A 26,632-nucleotide genomic window follows, 5' to 3' on the forward strand; every position below is an offset into this window, starting at 1 on the left:
ACGTGGAATTTTGTTCTGCACAATATATATTTCAGTCAAATATCGGTTTCGCGACCATAACTTTTCTTTCTTTCTACATGCGGTAACGTGTCCTTTTATTTCTCTTTGAAATGACAACATTATTTGGACGTGAGCTTCCAAACATGGCCATTTGTTGGGGCAGCATTCCGGCAGTAATTCCGGCAGCACTCCGCCAACATAATGAATTAGTGCGTAGGGGGTTATTGACATTGACCCAAACATTCGTTGTTGCCAATCTGTGGTAATGTTAGATTAATTAATGAAGAAAAAGGCGCGAAATCACCCGCGGTACACTGGAATTATTCCAGAACCAGTGAATAAAATACAATAATAAGCAGTTCACCAAACACGGGGAAGTATGAGAAGGAAAACAATACTTTCAGTTTTCAACAGTTCGCTGAATAAAGCCCATTTGTTTAGCTCAATTGCCGTCATAGATGCGTAAATCAGGACTGTATCTGGTCAAGTCGCTGATTTTGTTTTTTATACACGGACAGGTGAGTACACTCAACTAGCAAAAATAACCACCGACGCAAATTTGTAACATTACAGTGCTTAGAGAGAACCATTTCCAGTGACACAAGCGCCGAGGAGTTAAAAACAATTCCGTACCAAGAAAGTAATTTACTGGTATTGATATAAGTAAGACTGGCTCTGAAAGACAGAAAACTGCTTTGAGGATACCGCTATATTCTTCACAAGAGGTATTAGACCTCACAGGACTTGAAAGTCCCAAAAATTACAAATCTATGATGGTGGTCTATTAGAACATCCAAACAAAAACCCAGTCAGTGGTTCCGTAAAATTGTACAGTACTTCATATGAAGGTATTAGGCTAGAAGCAAATGTTTGGCTGGTTTATTAATGGCATCTGGTTTTTTTTATGCCCTTGGACATTATCAAAGAATCGTATTTTAATTTTATCCTATTTCTATTATTCCAGATTTCCATACTTATAAAAAGTGCAAAACAGTTAAAATTCGCCAAACAGTATACTAGTTTTAGATTAAATAACATGTTTATTTTAGATGTTAAAATCCCTTTGTGGTCATCATAATGATGATGTCAAATTTATTGTTAAGTCGATTATTGTATTGTGAGAATTAAGTTTTGTAATGTTAAAATAATCGAAAAGTAAAGAAAATGTCGATAATAGTAACATGTCTATTTATTTTAGGTCTTCGGGGGAGCCGGAACCACGGAACAACATGGTTTGTGTTATCATATCGCACTCATTAAATCGCACAGGCCCTGGAGGAAAAAGTGTAGATTCCGTCAGTCCCTACCCCACCCCCCCCCCTCCCCTCCCCTCCTCCTCATTTGCGCAACTGCCTTTAAAAAGTACTTAGAATGGCCTACTAGAAGCTCGTGTTCTTCTGCTCCAGGATGGGCTTTCTTTTAAGAATTATAAGAAAAAGAATCATGAAAAGCAACCCAGCTAAGAGAAATTCCACGATTTCACCATGACAAGGGCTCGAACCCAGGCCAGGTCAAATTCGATTTTACCTAAAAGGCGCTTGGCACAGATGAATGCGCTAAAACGCGGCCCCATTTCACCACGCTCCATTCACAAACTAAATTTCAGTATAAGGAGGAGTCCATCTCCAGTGTTTTTACTTTGACGCACAGGGGCGGATCTAGCCTTTTCGCTAAAGGGGGGGGGGGGGGGGGGGGTTGGCTCAGTGACAAAGGGGAAGGGGGTAATCTTTTTATGTTACATATGGCTTTCTGGCAGCCCAAGGGGGGGGGGATTTAAACCCCTAAAGCCTCACCCTAGATCCGCTACTGATGCATAACCAAAGGGGCAAAGCTTTCACATTCTTTAACAATTCTTTCAATGTTAAATAGCGTCCGAGTATATACAATAACTGTACTTTCAGGGTGAGTTAGCGATAAAGTCAACCCTTATTTCTTTCTTTTCCTTTCCTCCATTTTTCCGGGTACTTTTTAGCCTGCGTAACAAGCCCAAAGTGTTGGGAAAGATTATAGACGGAGAAGAGGCGCTCGCTCTAGGAGAACGAAGGATGAGTAAGTTCCCTGTGGTTCGAAAGACAAAAAAATATTGTACGATCCGTCATTTCCACAGACTTGCACCAGTTCTGCGAGTTTCCGGTCCAACCTGTTGGCGTCTACCCATTCAACAAGCTACACCAAGCGAATGACGTCACCAGTTACCAAGCAACGGGAAGGCACGTGGGCACAGAGTTTGCCCCGGGTGTCCATGGCGAGCAGGATGGATCACTGCTGTTCAAGGGGAACGCAGGCTCATATATTGAGCTGGACGAGGGAAGACTGGACGTCCGGCGGTCAATAACGATCTTGGTGCACGTGTTCCCTATGGGAGGGGCGGGGCCGATAGTGAACTATAAGGTGGATGGGTACGGGGTGCAGCTGTGGCAGATGAGCGCGATGGGCGTGGCGCAAACAGCGGCGATGATGGCGCGCGTTAATAAGAGGAACTTGATGTACACAGAGAGCCTTGAAAAGCAGGTTTGTAGCACACAGAGAGCCTAGAAAAGCAGGATTGTAGAGCAGGTTCTAGAAAAACAGGTTAGTAGTACACAGAGAATCTTGAAAATAAGGGTTTGTAGAACACACAAAATCTAGAAAAAACAAGTTTGTAAAGTACATAGACAATTTAGAAGAACAGACTCTGATAGTACACAGGTTTGTATAGTAAACACAGACAGAAAAACAAGTTTGTATAGTACGCACAGAATTCAGTAAAAACAGGTTTGTTGTACACAGAGAATCTAGAAAAACAGATTTGTATAGTAAAGAGGTACAATGTATTATCTTTAATGCTCCGGTTATAAGCCGGTTATCAATAATATTATTTCATATTCTTTTCGATATGCTTTTATAAAAAAAACATTTCTTAGGTTTATTGTACGCATGACACGGAAGTAATGTAAGTATATGTTTCTGATTTTGTACATATACCCCCTCTAAGGTTCTGCGAGGAAATCAGTGGAACTATGTCGGCCTCAGTTACAGTTGGGAGACTGGTGTTACAATCTTATGGCATGACGGTATCCCTGTGGTGCGCAAGAATGTCGGTCGTCACACAGACATAATGACGCAGTTCAAAGTGCGCATGGGCGCGCTAGGCGTCGCTGACCTCGGCATGTACTACAAGGGGCGCGTGTCTTGTCTTCAGGTGTACCCCGAGGCGCTTCCACAGCGGCAGATCACTCATGCTAGAACAGCTTGCAGGCCGTGTAAGTCAAGGGCTGATAAGAGTTAAAAAGTGATCCGACTAGATGGCGTGACATACCCTAGATCAGCTTAATGACACTCTAGATCCGACTTGTGTGACACACCCTAGATACGACTTACGTGACATACCCTAGATACGACTTGCGTGACATACGCTAGATCACCTTCATGACACTCTATATCCGACTTGTGTGACATACCCTAGATCTGACCTGCGTGACACAAACCTTGATCTGACTTGCGTGACATACTTAAGATCCTACTTGCGTGACATGCGCTAGAGCAGCTTCATGACACTCTAGATTCGACTTGTGTGACAATGCATACATCCGACTTGCGTGACATACCCTAGGTCTGACCTGCGTGACATACCTTTTACTACTCGCAACCTATTGAGCGCGACACATTTAGTATGACGTCTGAATCAACGTTGAACCCAATGTATTTGTGTCGATACAAATAGACAATTAGATTCGACACGGCAGAAGCGCGACGTATGAACCGGGCCTTGCCAGTGAAATAAACTTTTAAGGATAGTGGTTACATTTAGATGTTTTGGATCTTGCAGATACCCCTGTCACCTCAATCAGCCTAGGGATCAGCCCCACTGGATCCGAGCGCGAACTTGGCGAAAACATCACCATGGTAGCGAAGAACCCAAACGGTACACGCTTTTACAGCTACTATTTCAATACCGGGGATGGAAGCCCTGTGGTGACGTCATACGAGCCTGCAATCACCTATCGATACACCGCATACGGTTCGTACGAGGCGACGGTCCATATCAACAGCACGTGCACGAACAACTTATTAAAGGCAAAGGCGCTGATAAAAATACAGAAACCTGTGGTTGCAATTGGCAACATGACGGTGTCATGTCAACCGACAGAGTACCTCAAGGCGAGCTCGTTTCATTTATTGATCGCAAATGGATCGGATATCAAGTGCATTTGGAGTTTTGGAGACGGGAAGGCCGACAAGATGTTTGACCACGCCCATGGGGGGAGCTTCAAACAGGACTACCAGTACTTAAACCCTGGAAATTACTCAGTTGTGGTGACTTGCGGAAACCGCAAACGAAACATTACACGCACAACATTTGCCATTGTCCAAGAAGTAATCTCGAAACTAGAAATCAAGCCCATACCGGTGCAGATTTATAACCAAAGCTTTAAGATCGAGTGGACAATAGGAACCGGGAGTCAAGTAACGTATACAGCAAGCATTGCGAGAAAGGGACTTGAGGTAATTACAATTGACGTCAGTTCCGGTTACACCTGGGTAAGAGATTTGATTGGTGAAGGTATCCATGACGTCACTGTGACAGCATTCAATCAAATCACAGGGACAGTGGATGCAATTTCTCAAGTGAGGATTGTTAGAGCTGTTGCGGCGTTTGCGCCCGTGGTACTTAATGTGAACAGGTTCATTGAAGTTAATGATAGTGTTGAGGTTTATTTTACCGAGGCTAACACCGTGAACGGAGCTAACCCGATATACCGGGTAGATTTCGGGGACAATTCGGAAACTACCGAGGTCACGACGACCAAAGTCACACATCGCTATAGACAGAGTGGGACTTTTGAGGTTTCCGTTCACGCTTACAATAATTACACATTCTTCAATGCCAGTGTCTCGGTGACGGTTGAAACGCCTGTTATACTGATCAGCGGACTTCTCTTGGAATGTAAGGCGACGGCTCTTGGGAATGATACAGTATTGTCAATCAGCGGTCAAGGTTTCAACGTTATGTGCATGATCAATTTTGGAGATAATACAAGAAAAAATATTTCAATAAGTATTCTCAGAAATCGTCATAACGGTAACTCATCTGCTAGCGTGCTTCGTCGTTATAGAAGAACTGGGATTTTTAACGTCGAGTTATTTTGCTGGAACCGACTGAGTCGAGCAGAGGCGTCAACATGGGTCACAATCCAAGAAGCAATAAAAAATTCGCGACTCTATTCCACATCCTCGCAGGTTTATGGCGCCCTTCTAAACATAACATGCGTAGTGAGTAGAGGGACGAATGTAACGATGGACGTCAGGATGAATGGGACGTTGATGGGTGCATGGTTAAATGGTACAACGGGGACAGTACTTGTTCCCCCGAGCGTCTACAAAACCGCAGGAAAACACGCGTATACTGTACGTTTATCAAACCTGGTAAGCGCCTCTGAGGTATTGCACGGTGTTGCTATCATCGAGTATCCTCTAAGAGACTTAAGGCTATATGTCGTGAAGTCATCAAAACACATCGAGGTAAACGAGACAGTTCAAATAGATGTCAGGCTTAAGGGAAGTAGTCCCTTGTTTGAGTTCGATTTTGGCGATGGGACCCGCGTATTGGCAAACTGGACAAGTCATGCGCTTCATAGGTATCGTCATCCCTCCGTGTTTAACGTGTCAGTTATTGCATACAACGCCATAAGCCGGGTGATGGCTTTCACCAGGATACAAGTAGAGAAACCCGTACGTCTGTTGCAAAACATGACCCTTGTTGTCTCTCCAACTGTGCTAGGGGATAACACGGAGATACAATTGACTCTCGAACAAGGGTCAGATTTTAAGTGTGAATGGGACTTTGGAGATGGAACTGTTATAACAGTAAATGCGACTGACAATTTACACACCCACGAGACTAAACCAGGCGGGGCTTTGAGCTCAACGAAAGTGAGTTATTGCAAAAGCCACGTATACAAGTCAAGTGGGGTATTCATCATTCTGCTTCGATGCGAAAATAGGTTATCTGTGTTAGAGGAATCGACTAAGGCAGTTGTCCAAGAACCTATAAGTGGATTTTCACTTCATCCGATCTTACCACAGGAAGTAGGAAGGGTCTTTAATGTCACTTGGACCATTGCACAAGGTACCAATGTGTCATTCCAAGTGGATATTCAAGGCGGAGATGTAATTTATCTTACAAACAATGGAAGTCTGTGGACGACAAGTTTGCAGGCGAGAAGCGACGGCGCGCACTGCTTAACGATTAAAGGTGACAACCTGGTGACGTCATTGGAGGAGAGTGTGACATTCTACGCAGAGCACGTGATCAGCGGTTTTAACGTGACAACAATGCACGGTCTTAAAGAAATTGAGGTCGAGAGAAATGTTACTTTTAACGTAGAAGCTCCTTCCAATATCAGACCGTTGTTTGTGTTTGATTTCGGGGATGACGTTACCGTGACAACTCGTCTAAAGACTGTGACACACATGTATGGCCTGACAGACGCTATGTCAGCGGGAAAACCGTTCAAACGCCTTTCTGTTACCATTCATGCGTTTAATAACGTAAGCAGCGTGAATAAATCCTTGGCTTTGTCTGTATTCAAGCCTGTATTAGAGCTACGCGGCCTTCATCTGATTTCTTCTCCCGCGAACGTTTCAATGGAAACCGTGATAACGATGAAAATATCGCAAGGATCCGACTTTAACTGTACTATCGATTATGGTGATGGCGAAATAGAGTTCAAAGAATACACAAACTTGATTTATCTTGGTTCAGGACGCCATGACGAAAAGTTCAAGGGTCTCACTTATCAACTGAAGCATACGTACGGCAAAAGTGGGTTCTTTGACATCACGGCCACATGCACCAATAGGATCACAACGGCTCATGACGTCACTCGCATTACCATCCAAGAGCCAATAAGAAACCTCCGATTCAACAAAGTGGAACCAATCATAAACGGCAAAAGTTTTAATGTTTCTTGGAATCACGAAAAAGGTACGGATGTCTCATTTCAGTTGTACCTTGAAAACATCTCCATTCCTTGGTATTTATCGAATACGAGTGCGGGAATAGTTAGGCTGGGACCTGGCGAGTATTTGAGAGCTGGCCAATACTCGATCGTTCTCGATGCTCGGAATTTGGTTTCTAGGAAATCGATATCATCGTTGGTTATCATTCAAGATCCCGTGTCGAAAATAAATTTAAGGGTCTCGGAAGATGGGCAAAACTTAAGGGGACTCATGTCAAACCTTTTTCCTTCTGAGGAGAATGTAACCATAGATGTGATACACGATAAAGGAACGGATTTGTCGTATTCATGGAGTATCAATGGCAAAAGTTTCACCACAGATGAGCCAAAAACTGTGGTTAGCTTTAGCTCTGTCGGGGAATATTGCATACATGTTACTGCTCGTAATCTTGTCAGTGAAGTAAAAGGAAACATGTCTTTCACTGTACACCAAAGCGTTCGTGAGTTACGCCTATCGAGTAATACCCCGAGAGTCGTGAACCAAACAGCTGTATTTTTTATCGGCACTCAAAGTATGGGAACGCAAACTTGCTTTGTAGCTGATATGAATGATGGTACATTGTACAGTATCGGAGGTTTTCACTGTATGTCTTCTTCAGAGAAAACATTTTTGTACAGAGAATATAACTCATCGATGTCTTTTGAGCATGTTTACAGCAAGGTCGGTATGTTCAATGTAACCGTAAACGCTTCTAATGCCGTATCATTCGAGACAAGCAAAACAAAGATTGAAATCGTAGATGTTTCTTGTGGCTTCCCGGAGGTTTTCATTCTTAACCTGGGAGCAAGCAATGCGACTGCGATTGACATAATGCGCTCCAGGCCGTATACAGTGAACACAGATGTTAAAGTCAATTGCAAGAAGTCTTCCAATGTTTTATTCTATTGGAAGCTAATGTATGTTGAAGGCAACGGAAAACTCCATATTGTGAGGTGATTACAATTCTGTTTATCGTTATCGTGTTCCTCATTTAATCATTGTTATGGCAAGAAGTTCTTGCCTTGTGTTATCGTAATCTTCGTAACGTAGCCGTCATGCCACCATCACGACTACCACCATCGTATAGTCGTAATGATAAACATCGACATCGTCATCACCATGACTATCATGATTACAACATTATCCTTTAATGACAGCACCATTAAGAGCATCAATATCATCACTACCACCACCACCATCATCATCATCATATACGTTTCCCTAATTTGATTTTTCTGCATTTAATTTCGGTATGCGCAACGATAGAACGCCAAAGTTTCCGTGATACTGCTTGAGGTAGTTTATGAGGGCTTGCTCTATTCGCCTTTGAGATTTATTTTGATTGAGCTACACACGAGACGTTTTGAAATTCGAAAACAGTTCCGCGTGTTTTTTGTTGTGTTCCTATATCCGCGAAAGGAACTGATTATCACTTAACGAAACGGTTGTTCCGTTTAGAGGTGAAGAATCGGAACGCTTCACGCTTCGAAACAAAAAGGACTTGTTTGTACAATGAAGAACAAAATGTTCCCTTTTCGAAGTCCACAAAGGAACTGTTGGTCCTAATTGATGCAATTAGGAACAACAGTTCCTTTTTTGACGCGTTCCCCATTGAGGACCACCACTCAAAAAAAACACAAGTTCCTGTTTGCTACGGTTAATAGACTTAAAAGGGAAAGCCTGTTCATAAGTGGTTAAAAGTATAGGAACAGTGGGACCGATTTGGCCTAAATGGTGCCGCTTTTTTGCGAAAAGGAACAACAAAAGGGCCTCAATGGACCGAAGTGGGGTGTTCCCTTTTTCGAAAACATGAACAAAAGTTCCGCATCTATGGTTTTGTTTCTCAATCTCAAAAGATATGATCTTTCAAAGCGATACCTAGACTCGCACAAGCTGTGCAAAAGCAAGGGCATGCCGAGGCTTGCTTGGGCATGCCATTTTGGTTTATAGTGCCCAACCAATAGACTGCTGCCACTATTTCGAGGCTGTCGCGTGGCAGTGATTGATTGGCTCTTTTCACGTATTTGATAGCATTAAACATGCGGTACGCCCCATACGTTTCTCACTCTCGCATTAACCGTTGCTGACAAGAGATGGTAAAGCAGGGTAATGTGATAAACTGGTCGCTTCTTCCAAATGCTGCGAAGAAACCAACAAGAATGCACTTAGAAGAAGACGAAAATGACGGGCTGTTTCACTGCCCTGTACCAGACTGCCATAACGATGGGTTTGGAACTCAGAGGGTGTAGAAAACACGTCAAGAAAAAGCACACATGGTTTTATTACTTTGATGAGAAACCCCGCGACTCAGATATCGAAGCTTCTCGAAGCCAAATGGAAAAGGAGAAGGGGCACCGACGTTCAAGTAATGGCGTCCCATCGTTTGACATGTCTTGCACGTTTGCAAGACAATTCACCGCGTGGCTCAAGGGCAGTGGTGGGGGCTGCAAAAGTGATCGACAAGCACAGCAACTGGTTAGCAAATGCTTGAAGTTTTTGAAATTTTGCAGCGAGGACGAAGATCATCTCACATTAGATATTGTGGACTTTTGCTTGTGTTCGCCTAATCTACTTTTCAAATTTGCCGATTCAATGCATAGCGAGTGGCAGTTGGGTCATGCCAACTGCCACGGCAACCTTGGTCTACGAAACAAGTTTGTATTAAACTGCATTAAATGCACTGATACGTATATGCACTGATACTGATACGTTCAGTTCCTCATTTTTTTAAACGCGCGTTCACAATTATCGGTTCATTTTATTGAAAATATCCTTTTGAGTTTAGTTTTTGGATGCAAATCGAAAGAGCAATGCCTCACGAACATTTATAGTGCTAAAAATCCCAAGTGCGACAAAAATTTGGGAAACGATCACAATCTACCACCACCACCACCACCGCCGACGCCGCCGCCACCACCGCCACCGCCGCCACCACCACCATCCCGATTTAAAATCACCAACTCGATTTAAAATCAGCATGGCTTGGAAATACACGAGTCTAGAACAGTGAAAACAAGATGGCTAGTCTAGCACAGGCTAGGCACGGGATATGTTAACTAGTTTCATATATGTTAGTTAACAGAGACACATGACACATGATCTACAATTGTCAATATTATTTTTTGTTCGATCACCAGGATGCAAGTGACCGAGAAAGACATGACTGACTCCGGAGACCTCGGGTATCCGAGTCTGTATATACCGAACAGGAACCTCTCATATGGATGGTACAAGGTCTCTTTCACGGCACAGATGGCTGCTCCAGGTCTGGACGTCTTCCAAGCAACTACTGAGGGATATCTCAGAATTATATCTTCACCACTGATTGCTATTATATCTGGTGGTTCGTCCATAAGAAGGGGGTTTGGAAGGAACGTCACATTTGATGGGTCCATGTCAAGGGATGAAGATGTGCCAGACAATGAGGAATCAGGTTAGTTATATTTCATTGTTTTCTTTCTCCTCTTTCTTTATTCCTTTTTTTATGGTTTAAGATGGTTTTCCGACATAAACCTCACCTTACAAGAAAGAAGAATAAATTAGAATTCGCGCCATTTACGAGCCATGCGCTCTATATAATCAGTCACATCCTCTAATAAACTTCCAATAGACACACTGCTTTTACAATTTTGAAAATATTTTTTGCGTTTTCCGTTAAAATTCATCGTAATTTGTTACGTAATCGACCGGAAGTAAACTGGTGACAGTGCGGCTTTAATATGACACTTTCAACATCTTTCACCCAGGTCTCCAGTTCACGTGGTTATGTCACGTGCGACGTGCCAGTCTACCTGTCTACATATCCCGGATGTTCCGGCTTTCTATCAGGTCAGGCTTACACCTCTCTGTTCAATCGAACCAGACTTCCACCGGAAGCTGTTACAGAGACGGGAAGTTTATCCTCTCCAGCAGCGGCAAGACCTTCACACTCGTGACGTCGCGTATGGTGGAGGACGAGGCGTATGAAGTGACGTTGATAGTCACGAAGGAATCACGTGTTAGTCACGTATCACAGACTCTCGAAGTGGCCAGCGGAGATCCTCCTACAATAGCGATGATGTAAGTACATCAATAACAATAATTTTTATCTTTTCTAGCCTGGTTTTGATAAAGTTTATTATTAAGCCATTCTCTGGCTTTTGATCACATTGATATCTTCTCAACAGATGCGTGGAGAATTGCAAGACGAAACTAAATCCGTCCAATCGGCTTGCCATACAAGCACAATGTACGGAAGGCTGTAATGGTGGACTAACCTTCGATTGGGAAGTCTACATCGAAGATGTTTTGGCGAACGACTGGAAACCACGAGATGACATCGCACAAGCCAACAGCGTCACCAACAAGCATGGGCCCGTATTTGCCGTCCCAAAGCACGCCTTTCAGAGTGGGGAGATCTACCTTGTCCGAGTTTACGGACGACGCAATGGTGGGACTTCGGGACGGACGGAATATCTATTCACCACGAATAGTTCACCTGAAGGAGGCGTATGTTTCTCTGAGCCTACCGCTGGAGAGGCTTTGATCACTAACTTTAAGATCGTTTGCACGAACTGGACGGACTCGGACAAGCCTCTTAATTATGAGTTTTCGTATAGTGAGAGCGGTAAGGAGGTATTGCTCTCATTCGGCAACGATAGCACGATATTCTCAAAGCTTCCGCTGGGAGAAGCGAGAAATAACTACTCTCTGGAGATAAGTGCGAAAATTATCGACTTCTTCGGGGCTCAGGCACATTTTACGTTCCTTATTCAGGTAAGTTATTATGGACCTTGTTATGGGTCTAAAGAAAAACGTTCAACCCTATTCAGACTGGGCTATTTTGAGCTGTCTGTGACTGGAGAGGGCTAAAAGGCCCCCCTCCGTATTTCATGAACCGCTTGGGCTATGACCATCAAACTTACAGACAATGATCACCAGCATGCAAAAAATCGTCACGCCCTACTTTGGGTGTGTTCTAATAAATTATGACGTCATAAATACAATGTCTTGATATTCTTTCAAATATTGCCTAAATTATCAGATATCGGGTTGAAATCATTTTATATCATTTAGATATGTCTAAATCAACTTTTTAATGGCTTTATGATGCAAAAAGGCCATAAAAACGTTAATAATCATTTTTTTTGGAAGAATTTCCGCCATCTTGGGTCCGCCATCTTGAATCCGCCATCTTGGATTCTTATGATTTTTGCAAAAGTGTCATCTAGTAAATCTAGTGTCATTTTTAACAACAGCTTTGGGAGAGCGAAATTTACCCACCCCTCCCTCCCAAATATCCGAGAAAAAAATTCTAGTGCTGTTGTCACCTAAACAAACTTATAAAGTCAAAAGAGGCATTTTTAAATTTAAAAATCTGAAAAACAGGACCAAACTATAAAAAAATCACTACTTTTTAGTTTTTGGGAAACCTATGTGTGAAAAAACGGTTGCCATTGTAACATGGGGCGTCTCCTCGACATGTCAATGGCATCAAAACATCCGCAGATAGATTTTAGGAAAAGTCGCAGTTTTAGCTTCTTAGCTTCTATGGTTCAGAAGTTATAGCAATTTTCTTGGAGGGGGCTTAAAGAGAAGTTTACTTCCGGTCGATTACGTAACAATCTCCGATGATTTTTAACGGAAAAAATCAGCTAGTATCGATGGAAAGGCATTATAAATATGATTTATGATTTATAAAACTTATAATTTCCAGCAATTTTTGTAATTTTTGTGGATTCTAAACTAATGTCTAGTAGAGTCTAGACATGTCTAGACTCTACTAGACATTAGTCTAGAATCCACTGTCTGGTTTCTAGTTAAAGCCGCATTGTCACCAGTTTACTTCCGGTCGATTACCTAACAATATCCGATGATGACGGAAAACGCGAAAAATATTTTAAAATATTGAAAGCAGTGTGTTTATTGAGTCTCGAGAAAAGATGGTCTAAAGAAAAAAGCTTAAGTTATATTTTAAGAGTTAACACATTGACCCCTCAACCGGCCTGTACCGGCTTCGGAAAGTACCCACAACCCAAAAAATTAATAAATGCAAAATAAACACAAGATGAAGATACTCAGGCATCAGTCTAAGGGATAAATGGTCTTGAAGATATGCATCCAACCAAGGTGTTGGCAACTACTCTTAAGCCAAATAATAGCACTGGTTCTTTGACAAATTTCAAATCGAACAAGGAAAGAAAAGCAGAATCACCCCTCTCAATAAAACGCTCAAAATACCACACAAGGGAGAGAGATCAGCAAACACAGCTCAAGACACAAATAGATACCTTTATTCTGATCCTCCAGGTTCATTTCCATGGCCTCAAAACACAATGTCCACTCCTTGAAGGCTTGTAAAACCACGAAGATGCCTTTACGGATTGCAAAGCATTCTGGGAGATCCAGGGAAAAACTTCCTGAGGGGAGGGCCAGTCAACACTCCTCTCCCTAAAGTTAGATGGTTTTTTATAAGTCTTTTAATACCGCTGACTAGGTGCTGCTGTGTTTGACTTTGACGGGCTGTATAAAACTCAGAATAGGGGGGGAGGTATCTGTTTTCAGTCTGTTTTTTTTGTAAATTCAGCTCAAAAATAGCCAGGAGTCAATGGGTTAAAACATAGTATAGCGTTAAATTTAAAATGGTCTTTAATGCAAGAGAGAGAGTCTCAAACAAGACTGTCTATATCAGAGTGTGTATCAGTGTAAGTGTGTATCATGCACTGTCAATGAAGATGGCACCACGGGGAAGGCATCTCAGATCGGTTCTTTACAGCAACCCCTCCCCTCCCCTGATAAAGTGTAATGCAGTTTGTCTACATAGATGGAGCTTTTTGCTTAGCGCCTTTATTAAAGTTGAAAATTCTCAACGGAAGAACCTAATTCATTGACAGGTTATGCCATCGAACAAAAAATACTTACACCTCCAAGGTCCGCTCCCAACTCCCTTACCTTCGTCAGTCTTAAGTATTAAGTAGGTGTACTTGTAGTCTACAGAGCCTCAAATTGCGGGAAAGGACCTCAGCGATACTCTGACATACATGACTTCCGGTCAAGATAGCGCCCTGGTCAAGATGATGGACAGCGGTAACTACCAATCCGCCTGTCAACTGGCAAGTGCTGTGACGTCAGTTCTCAATAGGCAGATTGACAAGCCCGCGAGTCCTGGAGTCAACGCCGCGGAAATGGTAGAGTCTAGGAAGAAGGTTAGCAACATAAAAATCATTGCCTTGACTTAGTCTTTTCACAGTTTGAACACAGGTAGTCCAAGCTTACGGGGAGTGTTGAAGAGTTTAAATCAGCGAACCTGAGTTTGACGTAAATCTGGTTAAAATAGATATCCTAACTTCAATGCTGCTCAGTTTCACCATGGCTATTCTAAGCTTATTTCATCGCTATTAATGATTCCCTTTACCTCTTGGCAACCACACATAATGAATACAAGTAGAAATGGAGAATCGAGCCCAGTGGTGCATTTACAGGCAGTAAAACGAAACATTCAACCGCATCCCCTAAATAGGGGACTTGCGCTAAGAAGTCACGTGACTTTTTGCATGGCAAATTCAAGCCAAAATAAGCCCCAGAAATGGCTGCGGCCTTCACGCCAGACAAAGACTATAATAATAAAAATCCTTTTAATGGAAATAAGCCCTTTCTGGCCAAAAAAACTTTATGAAAAATGTGCTTTTTGTTTCGTTATTTTGCCGTAAAAACCCTGAGCGTGCGCAAGTTTGCCACCCAAAAGTCACGTAATCTCTTAGCGCAAGTCCCCTATAGAATCCTCAACGCAGGGTTGAGGCACCAGAGAGCAGGGTGCTGTTTGCATGCGCAAATAAGTAACGATCACGATAATGTTAGTGAGATTCCTGGACAACGTGCATGGGCCAGTATTTCTCAGATGAAGCTATCTTTTTGTAATTTAGTTTTCATTCCAGGTTCTTTTTGTACACTGAGTGAGATAAATGCGGCAAGGGGTGGAACTTTGCCACCGTCCCTCCCACCGTCTCCACCTGGACTATTATGTTTTCTTCTGGGGAATACGAAAAAGAATAGACAATCAACAGTCCACTGTTATCGTGCTATGTTTTATCACTTTCTTTCCCAGATTCGAGAAGACCTCGTTCACATCATTACTGCTATTCCTATGGAGTCTCTTCAAGTGGTCCGACAGGCAGCAGGTGCGATTAAGGGCGCAACCATACGTCGCGACGAGACGAGCTTGTCTACCCAGGTACATAACCTTGACCCAAGTAAATTCTTTGGCTATCTGAATACTGTCTTACTCCTTACAGTACATGATAGCTGACAATTATCTGAATACTGTCTTACTCCTAGAAAGGTTTTCAGCCTTACAGTACTGTATAGCTGACAATTATCTGAATACTGTCTTACTCCTAGAAAGGTTTCCAGCCTTACAGTACTGTATAGCTGACAATTATTTGAATACTGTTTTACTCCTAGAAAGGTTTCCAGCCTTACAGTACTGTATAGCTGACAATTATCTGAATACTGTCTTACTCCTAGAAAGGTTTCCAGCCTTACAGTACTGTATAGCTGACAATTATCTGAATACTGTCTTACTCCTAGAAAGGTCTTTTAGTCTTACAGTACTGTATAGCTGACAATTATTTGAATACTGTCTTACTCCTAGAAAGGTTTCCAGCCTTACAGTACTGTACAGCTGACAATTATCTGAATACTGTCTTACTCCTAGAAAGGTTTCCAGCCTTACAGTACTGTATAGCTGACAATTATCTGAATACTGTCTTACTCCTAGAAAGGTTTCCAGCCTTACAGTACTGTATAGCTGACAATTATCTGAATACTGTCTTACTCCTAGAAAGGTTGCCAGCCTTACTGTACTGTATAGCTGACAATTATCTGAATACTGTCTTACTCCTAGAAAGGTCCTCTAGCCTTACAATACTGTATAGCTGACAATTATCTGAATACTGTCTTACTCCTAGAAAGGTTTCCAGCCTTACAGTACTGTACAGCTGACAATTATCTGAATACTGTCTTACTCCTAGAAAGGTTTCCAGCCTTACAATACTGTATAGCTGACAATTATTTGAATGTACTGTCTCACTCCTAGAAAGGTTTCCAGCCTTACAGTACTGTATAGCTGACAATTATTTGAAAACTGTCTTACTCCTAGAAAGGTTTCCAGCCTCACAATACTGTATAGCTGACAATTATTTGAATACTGTCTTACTCCTAGAAAGGTCCTCTAGCCTTACAGTACATGATAGCTGACAATTATCTGAATAGTCTTACTCCTAGAAAGGTCCTATGGCTAAAACACATTATTAAAACACGTGCCTACCTTTTACAGAAAGCGTCCGAAAAAGTATTTAAAGAAATGACATCTGTGCTACAGAGTAGCTCGCGCGGGGGGTCTGGGTACGACACAGTGATTGACAGCGCCGAGTCAATAGTGGGGGGAATGGGTCAAGTCCTTGGAGCAGCCGCTGAACAAGTCAATGTCACCGTCAAACAGAAAAGAGTAACGACGGAGCACACGTGTAAGAGTTTTGACTTTGAATGCTTAGAGATGGCGGAGGAAGTGCGTCAAGGAATTGAACGAAATGCTTCAATAAGCGATGGAGGGGAGCAAGAGGAGATAAATCTCGATACAGATAGCAAGCAGGTTTGTTTGTGATTTCCCAAGCGCTGAACGTAAAGAATCTCTTTTAGCCGTTATTTTGTCATACAAGAATACATTTCCATTGTCCTTTTTGGGAATACAAATTTGGGATTTTTTCTCATGTTTTGGTAAATGAATTTAAAACAAGTTTTAGATTCGAGATTAAATGCTTATATATTTTTTCTTCCATAATTGATAAAAATCAAAAGCGGCAAGCCAGGCCTATCCAGATGATGCTTTTATCAGAAAAAAAATCCTCTTAAACCTAGCATCCCCATAGAGCTCCATGTCATATGTCTGTTTTTACTTTAGAGCCGCCAAATCGCCAATAGCATCTTCGAAATGCTTGGCATCGTGGGTGATGCTGTCTTGAATAATCAACTTCCGGGTGAGAAACCCTCATTGGTTAGAACTGCGACAATCAAGATGGCTGTTGAGAGATCGCACCCAGAAACCCTTGCAGGCTCAGTCATAGGAGACGGCGGGTCAGCCTCGTTCAGGTTGCCAAGCAACGCCAATCTTTTTCACGGCGGAAAAAGCTGCAACCAGGCCGTGGAAAAACAGGTTATTTTATAAATTGTCGCTATACCTTTTTATCTCTCTTTTATATACTCTTATGCTTTTATATTCTCTTTTATCATAAACAATAAAATAAGCAACCATTTGCAGAAATCTGAAATTTAAAACGTTTAGGGATGATACCAAAAAACGAAATGATGACCTCAATTTACCAGTTTGAATTTCAATTTGTTAGAAAAAGTTCTAAAGAAAGAAAAGCCAGCTAGCAATGTACGAGGAGGCATTTTTTCGACTGTTTTATTTTTTCATATTACGCGGATGAAGCCCGATCACCAGATTTATCGCTCGCGTCCTATAATGTAATGGGATATCGAATAAAGATGTCGAACCCGATCAGTTATCTAAAACAATGCTGGGATCAAAACGGCCTCATTCACGCCATAGCCTGCACAGTTTGCACATCATAAGGGCTGGAATTTCCTTTCTCCGCCGTCAACGGTACGAAGTAATGGCAGCCATACAGACTGATTTCTGCGCTGTTTTCACGGTCATTGACTGGTTTTTGTTTTCAGATGATGGCGATGGAAGAAAACCCATTCAAATGGGATACGCGAGCCTCCGAAGTAAAAGGCCCAGTCCCAAGCCTCTCGCTCAGTTGCGGCGGAGAGAGACTGGAAGTGAATAACCTCCAGGAGCCCATTGACATCTTGTTTCCACGTGACCAAAAACACGCCGGCGCAATGCAGGAATTTTGTCTGAAAGCGAACGAGCGAGGGGGATGGAACTTCCATAGAATTATTGTCAAGGATAATGGCACCGCCGTTAGTGTAGAGATCGGCGCAAGTACCCAGAACGACTTGTGGGTGTTTTTACAGCGTGGAAGGGCACCAACGGAGTCAAAATTTATAACCAGAACGGAGGTTAAAAGGAGCCGTGTCACAGTTAAAACTTCAGTGTACCCGACAAGATTGTTCTGGTCGGATAAGGTAGTGATGGCTGGTACGTATTACATTGGAGTCAAAGTTGACCCGGAAGTCGTGAAAGAGGGGGATTTGTGCGTGAACTACACTCTGAAGTCGTACACTTCCAAATGCTTGTACTGGAATGAAACGAGACAACAATGGCGATCTGATGGATGTGAGGTGAGTGAAACAATTCGAGGACAATGAATTTTTTTAATGAGTGCAGGATACGTGAAGATAAAACGAGTTTAAGAAAACAAGTTGCCCTGTTATCATTCTAGTTTCATCCATTTCCATGCTATTTTAAAAAAGTTTGGAGCATCATGGATGTAGAAAACCAGTGTCACATGAGTACGGGAGGGCACAAAGAAAATTGCTATTCAATACAATACAAGAGTCTTTATCTAAAGAGGGTTATATAATAACCATTATTATTTTTCTTACTAATGGGCCCTTTCGCTAGAAAAAATATAATTTGTTGTTATGCAGAATTAGCCCTTTCATGAAAGCATTGACATAGTATCATTATATATACTCCCACAACTTGCTAAGACCATCAATTTAGAAAAGGGACAATTTGAGTCAATCACCCCTATGTTGACCAAACTGAAAAACAGGGTAAAAGAGAAAGAAAATATGAAAGCATCAACATATTATTATTATTATATAAGCTCCCATAACTTGATAACTTGGTAAGACCAATCAATATAGTAAGAAGATGATCCGAATAGATAACTCCTATATTAACCATTCTCACATCCTCCAGGTAGGAAACCAGACAAACACCCGGCAGACTCACTGCAGGTGCACACACTTGACGTCTTTCGGAGGCGCGTTTGAAGTTGCACCTAATCCAATTGACTTCAGTGCAGTACTAAAAGGCTTCAGCAATATGTTTGACACCGGAAACGTTGCAGTTCTGTTCACAATCATGACAATCTTCCTGTTGTATCCACTCCTCCTCGCCTGGGCGAGACGTGCTGATAACCGAGACCTAGTGCAGGTAGTTCTAAATCAGGGATAGTAAAAAATGTTGTTCCTATGAGGAAACTACGTGTGTCATCTCAAAGCCCCAGGTTTAACCTGTCCTGACTTGAATATGAGGTATCTTAACCAAGAAAATGATGACTGTTCATTGTCAAACGAAATACGAAGTAGACTAATACAGAGTTCTTTTTTTGCCTTTGCTTCAAAACTGTTCTTAACGTTGCCACAATACTATTAGTATTTAGCTATAGATTAATATCTTGATTAATCTGTTGCTTCTACACACGGTGATACGTGAACGTACATTTATCGCTCTCGAAAAATGAGGACTAGCTAATTTAACAAAGAAGTCCAAACAACCACGTCCCCTAAGGCATATAATTAGCACCTTACCATCCCCCTTCCCCCCACCCCCAAAAAAATAAAATAAAAAGGCACAATACTGGTCTTTATTGCATTTGAGAGCTCCCATGAGAACGGAAGCAAGTATAAAATACTTTTTTACGGTACTTATCTTCTTGCCCTCTGTTTTCTTTTCCAGCTTGGGCCAATCAAACTACCGAGCACCACATCAGATGCCAGGTACCGGTACCAGATCACATTCGTCACTGGCAAACAGGGAGGAAGTGGTACCACGGCCCAGGTATCATGTACAGTCGTCGGCACGGGTAAGGACAGCGGTGCCTTCGTCCTGAATGACAGCGAAGAGAGGCCACTCTTTCAGAAAAGAAGCACCAATTCCTTCATCCTCTCTGTACCCGGCCCAATCGGAGCTATCACCGCTCTTAAGATCTGGCACGATAATTACGGTACCGATCCTTCCTGGTATTTGAAACAGGTGGTAGTCCTTGACTGTCAAACAGATGAGAAGTGGCTGCTACTTTGTGAACGGTGGTTAGCGGTAGACAAAGAGGACGGGGAGATTTCACTGGTGCTCACACCCGCCAGCATGGATGAATTGACAACGTTTAAGGCCCTCTTTAACAGCAAGCTCACGAAGGATATTACTGACAAACACTTGTGGTTTTCTGTACTTTTTCGTCCGGTACGAAGTTCCTTTACTCATGTGCAGAGAGTCTCGTGTTGTTTGTGCCTGCTCTGTACTGCGATGGTCACTAATGCCATGTTCTATGGACAAGGGCCTCAGGAAAGCGCCAATGACGACAGTCAGGTGAAGATTGGACCAATCAGGTTCAGTATGACGAGCGTAGTAATCTCCATATACACTTGCCTTATTCTGATACCTGTTAACCTTGTCATCGTGACAATATTCAGGAAGGTAAAGACCAAACTTACCATTAATGGCAATAATAACCCCACCAAAAGAAGTCAAAAGCCTGACATTTTCAAGGCCAGCGATCCCGGTGGATTTTCACATAGAAAATTCTCAAACAATATCAGCATCGTGTCAGATTCAAGAAGAACTTCGAGCGATTCAGGGATTGATCTAGGCTTTAAAAACAATGCTGTAAGCACCGAAAAGGAACCCTCTCAACTCCATATCAAGAACTACAGAGATGATGTTGTGAGAAGGTTATCGGGAGCCGGGAAGCAGGGCGAAGACATAGATCACTCTTCCGCTGACCATGTGAAAAGCAGGGACACTACCAATCTAACTGTCAATAGCATGAGCACTGATAACAAAACCCAAGAAGTAAAAAACAAGTACCACAGCTTGCCCATACTCGAGGGAAACAACGAGGCCCAAACATACAATGTGTTGACGTCAAATAAGGTTATCTCAGAAGAGAAACCTGGAAACAAATCCCGTTGGACAATCGGACCGCTGCCTCACTGGTTCGTGCATGTCGCCTGGTTCTTGTGTATTACGTCATCAGTGACGTCAGCACTGTTTACGCTGTTCTACAGCATGACGTGGGGGAAGGAGAAGTCGGAAGAGTGGCTTCTCGCGATGGTTTTCTCGTTCACTGTGGACGTGCTGATCAGTCAGCCAATCAAAGTGGTGGTTATATCGGTGCTGTTTGCCTTGATCATTAAGAAACCTCATGTCCATGAGGAATCAGACGAGGCCACCACTGACAAAGGTAGGTTATTTCTTAGTGTCCTTTTTGTGTTAAAGAAGGCCAATCACGCCGCCATTTTATATTGCCGCTACAAAGCATCCATTCCCATCGGCTAATTCAAGCAAGTAAGATATTCTCAATATCGTCAATAACCTATCAGACTTTATTCGAAGATTGTTATTTTGAATTTTTCCTGTGAATAAACCGCGGTAATTTCAATGATAAACAATAACAAAGGAGTCGGTATTTGGAAGGGAGGGAGGGAAATATCGGCGCCTATCAGCTACACCTTACAGTTGTTGAATTTCGGGACTCGAACTCTCTAATAGCAATTCTTGCTAACCACACTCACACAGATACATTGACATCTCACGTTATCGACTTCAGATGATTCCAATTTTGTAAGCAAACAAAGGAAAACACAAACAAAATCGTAGGAGCCAGGCTCGTACCCAGGGGGGTGCTGGGGGTGCGTTCGCACTTCCCCCTCCCCTACAAAGGCCATAAGTCCACTCTCGGTTCGCAATAGACGTGCTAAAGGATAAGCAAATTAGATATTCAAACCTTTTTGTAGCCAAATCCAAAAATAAACGTCCCGTGGAGATACTGCAATGGCATAAAAATCCGTCCCCTTTTTGTTTTTTGAGGGGGTGGTCAGATCTTTATCAGAAAACTTACGTCCTCTCCTCCCCCTCCCCCCTCCCCTTCAGGAAGAATTAGGTCTACTTTTTCGGATTTCGCCCCCCCCAAAGAAGAAAAAAGCTAAGGGTTTTCAGGGTATTACTACTTCACCTCACTTCACTTTAGTTGAAAAAACCTGGTACGATGTTAAAATACAGCGCCGGTTTGTTTAGGGCAGATAATTAGATTGTTGCGGTGGCTTTGAAGTTTTCCATTAAAAACATTATAGTTTTATAGTCTGACTTTTAAAACAGTATAAGTCGTTGGTTGACACAGACCTGAACTTGAATATATCGATGCGCGGAGAAGAAGCATTTTCCATGCAAAACGTCTCAGGGCTTCGAGAATTGCTTAGGAGCCCAAGGAGCGATTGCATTGAAGTATCGATAATGCCAACGATGCGTTATACTAATAAGTCAATTTTTTTAATTGTTTTTTAATCGACTCGCAAGGATTAAATTCTCTCGATAGTAAAATAAAGTATAACGTTTGTTCTGCTTTGACGTTTCTTCTCTTTCCCTAATACCATCTAAGCAAACTACAGCACCCGCTGTGATGTTTGCAGTGAACTGGTGGTATATGGGAAAGATACAACTGAAACAACATCGCCTAATGGTCATAACAGGCAACAAGAAAGTCATAGCGTCAAAATACTAAACCGCAATATTCTAAGACCACTAAAATACTTACCTAATTAAGCCAAGTTGACAAAGAAGCCAATGACGCAAAACGTATTATAATTCTAGTAAATATATTGAGCTGTGCAAGCGCGAGTTTCTACCGTGGGCTTCTATATATATACATTTAGCGGCGGAAAGTAATCGCTCATGAGAATTAACGTCATCCCATCGGTAGACACGGGAACAGCTCGTAGAGTACGTTTTCTGTTGCCTCTAGATCCAGGTGTGGAGTGGGTTAAAGATGCCAATGATGTGATAACTGAAGACATCAGGGAAAAGGAACTCCAGCTTCACCGGGAACCAGCCAAAGACGAGCTCCAACAGCTGCGACATCAGAAGATGAAGGAGAAAAAGCTCAGAGGTTATATAAAAATGGTAAAGGGGAATATAGTGGAGTCATAATTAAACTTACCCCCTGTCACACGTACACTTTTCAGTTGCAACTTGTCTCGCAAAAAATAATTGCAAATCGCACACGCCAGGTGACACGCGAATTATTTCCTGCGTCTTGAAGACATTTGTTACGGAAGTATAAGTAGAAGTGGGAGACTGAGAAAAGAAAAACAAGTTGCAAGGGGAGTGTTACATAAGAAAACGTGCGTGCTACTTGCAATTATTTTTTGCAAGACAAGTTGCAAGAGATAAAACATACGTGTGACATGGCCTTTAAGCGCGTGAAAATCGAAGGAGCAAAGGACAACTCCTTCCCCCCTCCCATCTCCTTCGTGCTGACTTCACGCGCGCGTGAGCCCTAAACAGCTTCCGTCTTCGTCTCCTACGCTAGAGAAAGGCGTCCATTGAAAGGTTCTATCGAAGGGAACCTTAATTGATTCCATTTCTAGTCTTAGACAAGGGCAGGCCTGTATACGTGGGGTACTATAAGCTTTTAGTTTCATGCCACCGGAGAAGGATTTAATCCGTGCTATCGGATATACAGTAAATGCCCATTTATCATCCAAATCCCGTAATAAACTTCCCATATTAACCATATCATAAAAGTAGAGCTTTTCGTTAGCATTTACGATAAAATCACCTCATGACTTTATGGTAAGCAAATTTGTTAAAAGTCAAAGTGGTTCGGGTTCTAATACTAAGAGTGGGGGGAGGGTAAGAGGGGGGGACGTGGCTTAAACTATCTGTTACGCGGCCACCCTCGGGGCTAATCTAAGTGGGCACTTGGAGTTGGCCCAGAGGCTCAAAAAAAGTAATCAAACAAAAAGTACAGTAATCCTCACGATACAAGCCGCGGCACACTCGTTTCGCGTCAAACATCTGTCGCCTTTAACTCACTATCATTTCTTCGTCAAAGGGGTCTCAGATAAAATAATGAAATCTTCTACGTCCTCTTAATAGAGGTAACAGTGGCGGTAAATAATAGGTAAATAATAAGTTCAGCGGCGTAGCCAGGATTTTTAACAGGAGGGGGCCCAAAAGGTACTTTCAAGGCATTTTCTCCTGTATTTTAGATAATGTCTCACACATTAACTGTAGTTTTGGCTGCTAAAAGGGGGGGCCCTATCCACCCCCCTGGCTACGCCCCTGAAATTTATTTTACGAGAAACTGGTAGCCGCTACCGCTTTATGGAGGTGGCCGCTAAAATACAGATTTGAAATACACTTGAGTGACTAATATTTATTGACTTTTAAGTCAAAAGTAGCACTGCATTTTTCTGTTCGACATATCGTAACGAACTTATGCGCTGTCCTATTCCAGCTCCTGTTTTACAGCTTGGTGTTGGCGCTTGTGTCTGTGATCGCTCAGGGTCATATCAGTAGCCAATCCTTCCACTTCAGACGATCCATGGAGAGAAACCTCATAGAGCCACTCAACAAATCAAGCCTGAGCACGGGGAAAATGAGTCAGGTTTGGACAAATAATTCCCAATAGTTCTTGCGAATCTTGGTGTTAATATCTATATGATACCACATCTAGTTGGTTATTTTGTTCTTTTTTTTCATAATCTGGGACTCCCCTCCCATTTCGATCTCGTATCATCCGGAATGCATACACGAAGATAGAAATCATTTGACTTTACGGCGCTTATCTGTTATAGTTTTGGCAGTTTTGTCTACCCTACAGGGCCGAGGCAAAGGTGAAACATTATAAGGAAATGACGAATAGGAGTGCGGCTGTACTACCAATATTGTTTTTTACTACAATAATGTTTTTGCATGCCCCTCCCCCCCAGTATTTCGAGGCCTGCCACAGCTCCCCCAGTATTTCGAGGCCTGCTAACAGCTCCCCCAGTATTTCGAGGCCTGCCACAGCTCCCCCCAGTATTTCGAGGCCTGCCACAGCTTTCCCAGTATTTCGAGGCCTGCCACAGCTCCCCCCCAGTATTTCGAGGCCTGCCACAGCTCCCCCAGTATTTCGAGGCCTGCTTACAGCTCCCCCCAGTATTTCGATGCCTGCCACAGCTCCCCCCCCAGTATTTCGAGGCCTGCCACAGCTCCCCCCAGTATTTCGAGGCCTGCCACAGCTCCCCCCAGTATTTCGATGCCTGCCACAGCTCCCCCCAGTATTTCCAGGCCTGCCACAGCTCCCCCCAGTATTTCGATGCCTGCCACAGCTCCCCCCCAGTATTTCGAGGCCTGCCACAGCTCCCCCCAGTATTTCGATGCCTGCCACAGCTCCCCCCCAGTATTTCGAGGCCTGCTAACAGCTCCCCCCAGTATTTCCAGGCCTGCTTACAGCTCCCACCAGTATTTCGATGCCTGCCACAGCTCCCCCCCAGTATTTCGAGGCCTGCCACAGCTCCCCCCAGTATTTCGATGCCTGCCAGAGCTCCCCCCCAGTATTTCGAGGCCTGCCACAGCTCCCCCCCAGTATTTCGAGGCCTGCCACAGCTCCCCCCAGTATTTCGAAGCCTGCTAACAGCTCCCCCCAGTATTTCGAGGCCTGCTTACAGCTCCCCCCCAGTATTTCGAGGCCTGCCACAGCTCCCCTAGTATTTCGAGGCCTGCTTACAGCTCCCCCCCATTATTTCGAGGCCTGCCACAGCTCCCTCCAGTATTTCGAGGCCTGCCACAGCTCCCCGCCAGTATTTCGAGGCCTGCTAACAGCTCCCCCCAGTATTTCGAGACCTGCTAATAGCTCCCCCCAGTATTTCGAGGCCTGCCACAGCTCCCCCAGTATTTCGAGGCCTGCCACAGCTCCCCCCAAGTATTTCGAGGCCTCCCAAAGCTCCCCCAGTATTTCGAGGCCTGCCACAGCTCCCCCAGTATTTCGAGGCCTGCCACAGCTCCCCCCAGTATTTCGAGGCCTGCCACAGCTCCCCCCCCAGTATTTCGAGGCCTGCCACAGCTCCCCCCAGTATTTCGATGCCTGCCACAGCTCCCCCCAGTATTTCCAGGCCTGCTTACAGCTCCCCCCAGTATTTCGAAGCCTGCTAACAGCTCCCCCCAGTATTTCGAGGCCTGCTTACAGCTCCCCCAGTGTTTTGAGGCCTGCTTACAGCTCCCCATAGTATTTCGAGGCCTGCCACAGCTCCCCCAGTATTTCGAGGCCTGCCACAGCTCCCCCCTAGTATTTCGAGGCCTGCCACAGCTCCCCCCAGTATTTCGAGGCCTGCCACAGCTCCCCCCAGTATTTCGAGGCCTGCCACAGCTCCCCCTAGTATTTCGAGGCCTGCTTACAGCTCCCCCCGGTATTTCGAGGCCTGCCACAGCTCCACCCAGTATTTGCAGGCCTGCCACAGTTCCCCCCTAGAATTGCGATGCCTGCTTACAGCTCCCCCCAGTATTTCGAGGCCTGCCACAGCTCCGTCAAGCCGCATGCAGCAAGCCTAGATTGCAAATTACGCACCAAAACTTGATCTCAGCAGTAGTAATGATACAATCATTGAAAAAAAGGATCTACACAATAAAACAGATGTTTTTATGTGCCTTTTGAATTCATTTTTGTAGAAGCGAGAGAATGACAAAAGGGAAGTAGCTAAACTATCGCAACATTTGCCAGGTTACCAACGTGAACAAGTTCTGGGACTACGTCCGACAAACTCTCCTTCCCGGACTATATGAGCAAGCGTGGTACAATGGTGAGCCCGCGGGCCTCAGCGGATTTACTGCAAGCCGTCAATCACATAGAGTGGGAGTGACAAGACTGAGGCAGCTCAGAGTGACGAAAGGTGAGAGACTGGTGACGAGTTACTTTGCTCATTATATAGTAAGTCT

At 43.5% G+C, this 26,632-nt stretch overlaps 1 protein-coding gene across 1 annotated transcript in view; it reads left to right on the top strand.

Annotated features, from left to right (window-relative positions):
* The first annotated feature begins 334 nt into the window (after positions 1-334).
* Positions 335-26,632, top strand: part of LOC5520987 — a 29,565-nt gene continuing 3,267 nt past the window's right edge. Inside the window, exons 1-18 of the mRNA XM_048729373.1 lie at positions 335-518; positions 1,199-1,232; positions 2,108-2,511; positions 2,975-3,242; positions 3,809-7,934; positions 10,119-10,414; positions 10,728-11,040; positions 11,148-11,736; positions 13,950-14,165; positions 15,065-15,190; positions 16,295-16,609; positions 16,919-17,170; positions 17,698-18,267; positions 18,854-19,090; positions 19,616-21,119; positions 22,677-22,834; positions 24,174-24,323; positions 26,418-26,586. Coding sequence (XP_048585330.1) covers positions 459-518; positions 1,199-1,232; positions 2,108-2,511; positions 2,975-3,242; positions 3,809-7,934; positions 10,119-10,414; positions 10,728-11,040; positions 11,148-11,736; positions 13,950-14,165; positions 15,065-15,190; positions 16,295-16,609; positions 16,919-17,170; positions 17,698-18,267; positions 18,854-19,090; positions 19,616-21,119; positions 22,677-22,834; positions 24,174-24,323; positions 26,418-26,586 — 9,787 coding nt within the window. The 5' untranslated portion in view covers positions 335-458. The remainder of the gene's footprint in view (positions 519-1,198; positions 1,233-2,107; positions 2,512-2,974; positions 3,243-3,808; positions 7,935-10,118; positions 10,415-10,727; positions 11,041-11,147; positions 11,737-13,949; positions 14,166-15,064; positions 15,191-16,294; positions 16,610-16,918; positions 17,171-17,697; positions 18,268-18,853; positions 19,091-19,615; positions 21,120-22,676; positions 22,835-24,173; positions 24,324-26,417; positions 26,587-26,632) is intronic.

This window comes from Nematostella vectensis, chromosome 6, assembly GCF_932526225.1.
Source record: "Nematostella vectensis chromosome 6, jaNemVect1.1, whole genome shotgun sequence".
Taxonomy (NCBI): Eukaryota; Metazoa; Cnidaria; class Anthozoa; order Actiniaria; family Edwardsiidae; genus Nematostella; species Nematostella vectensis.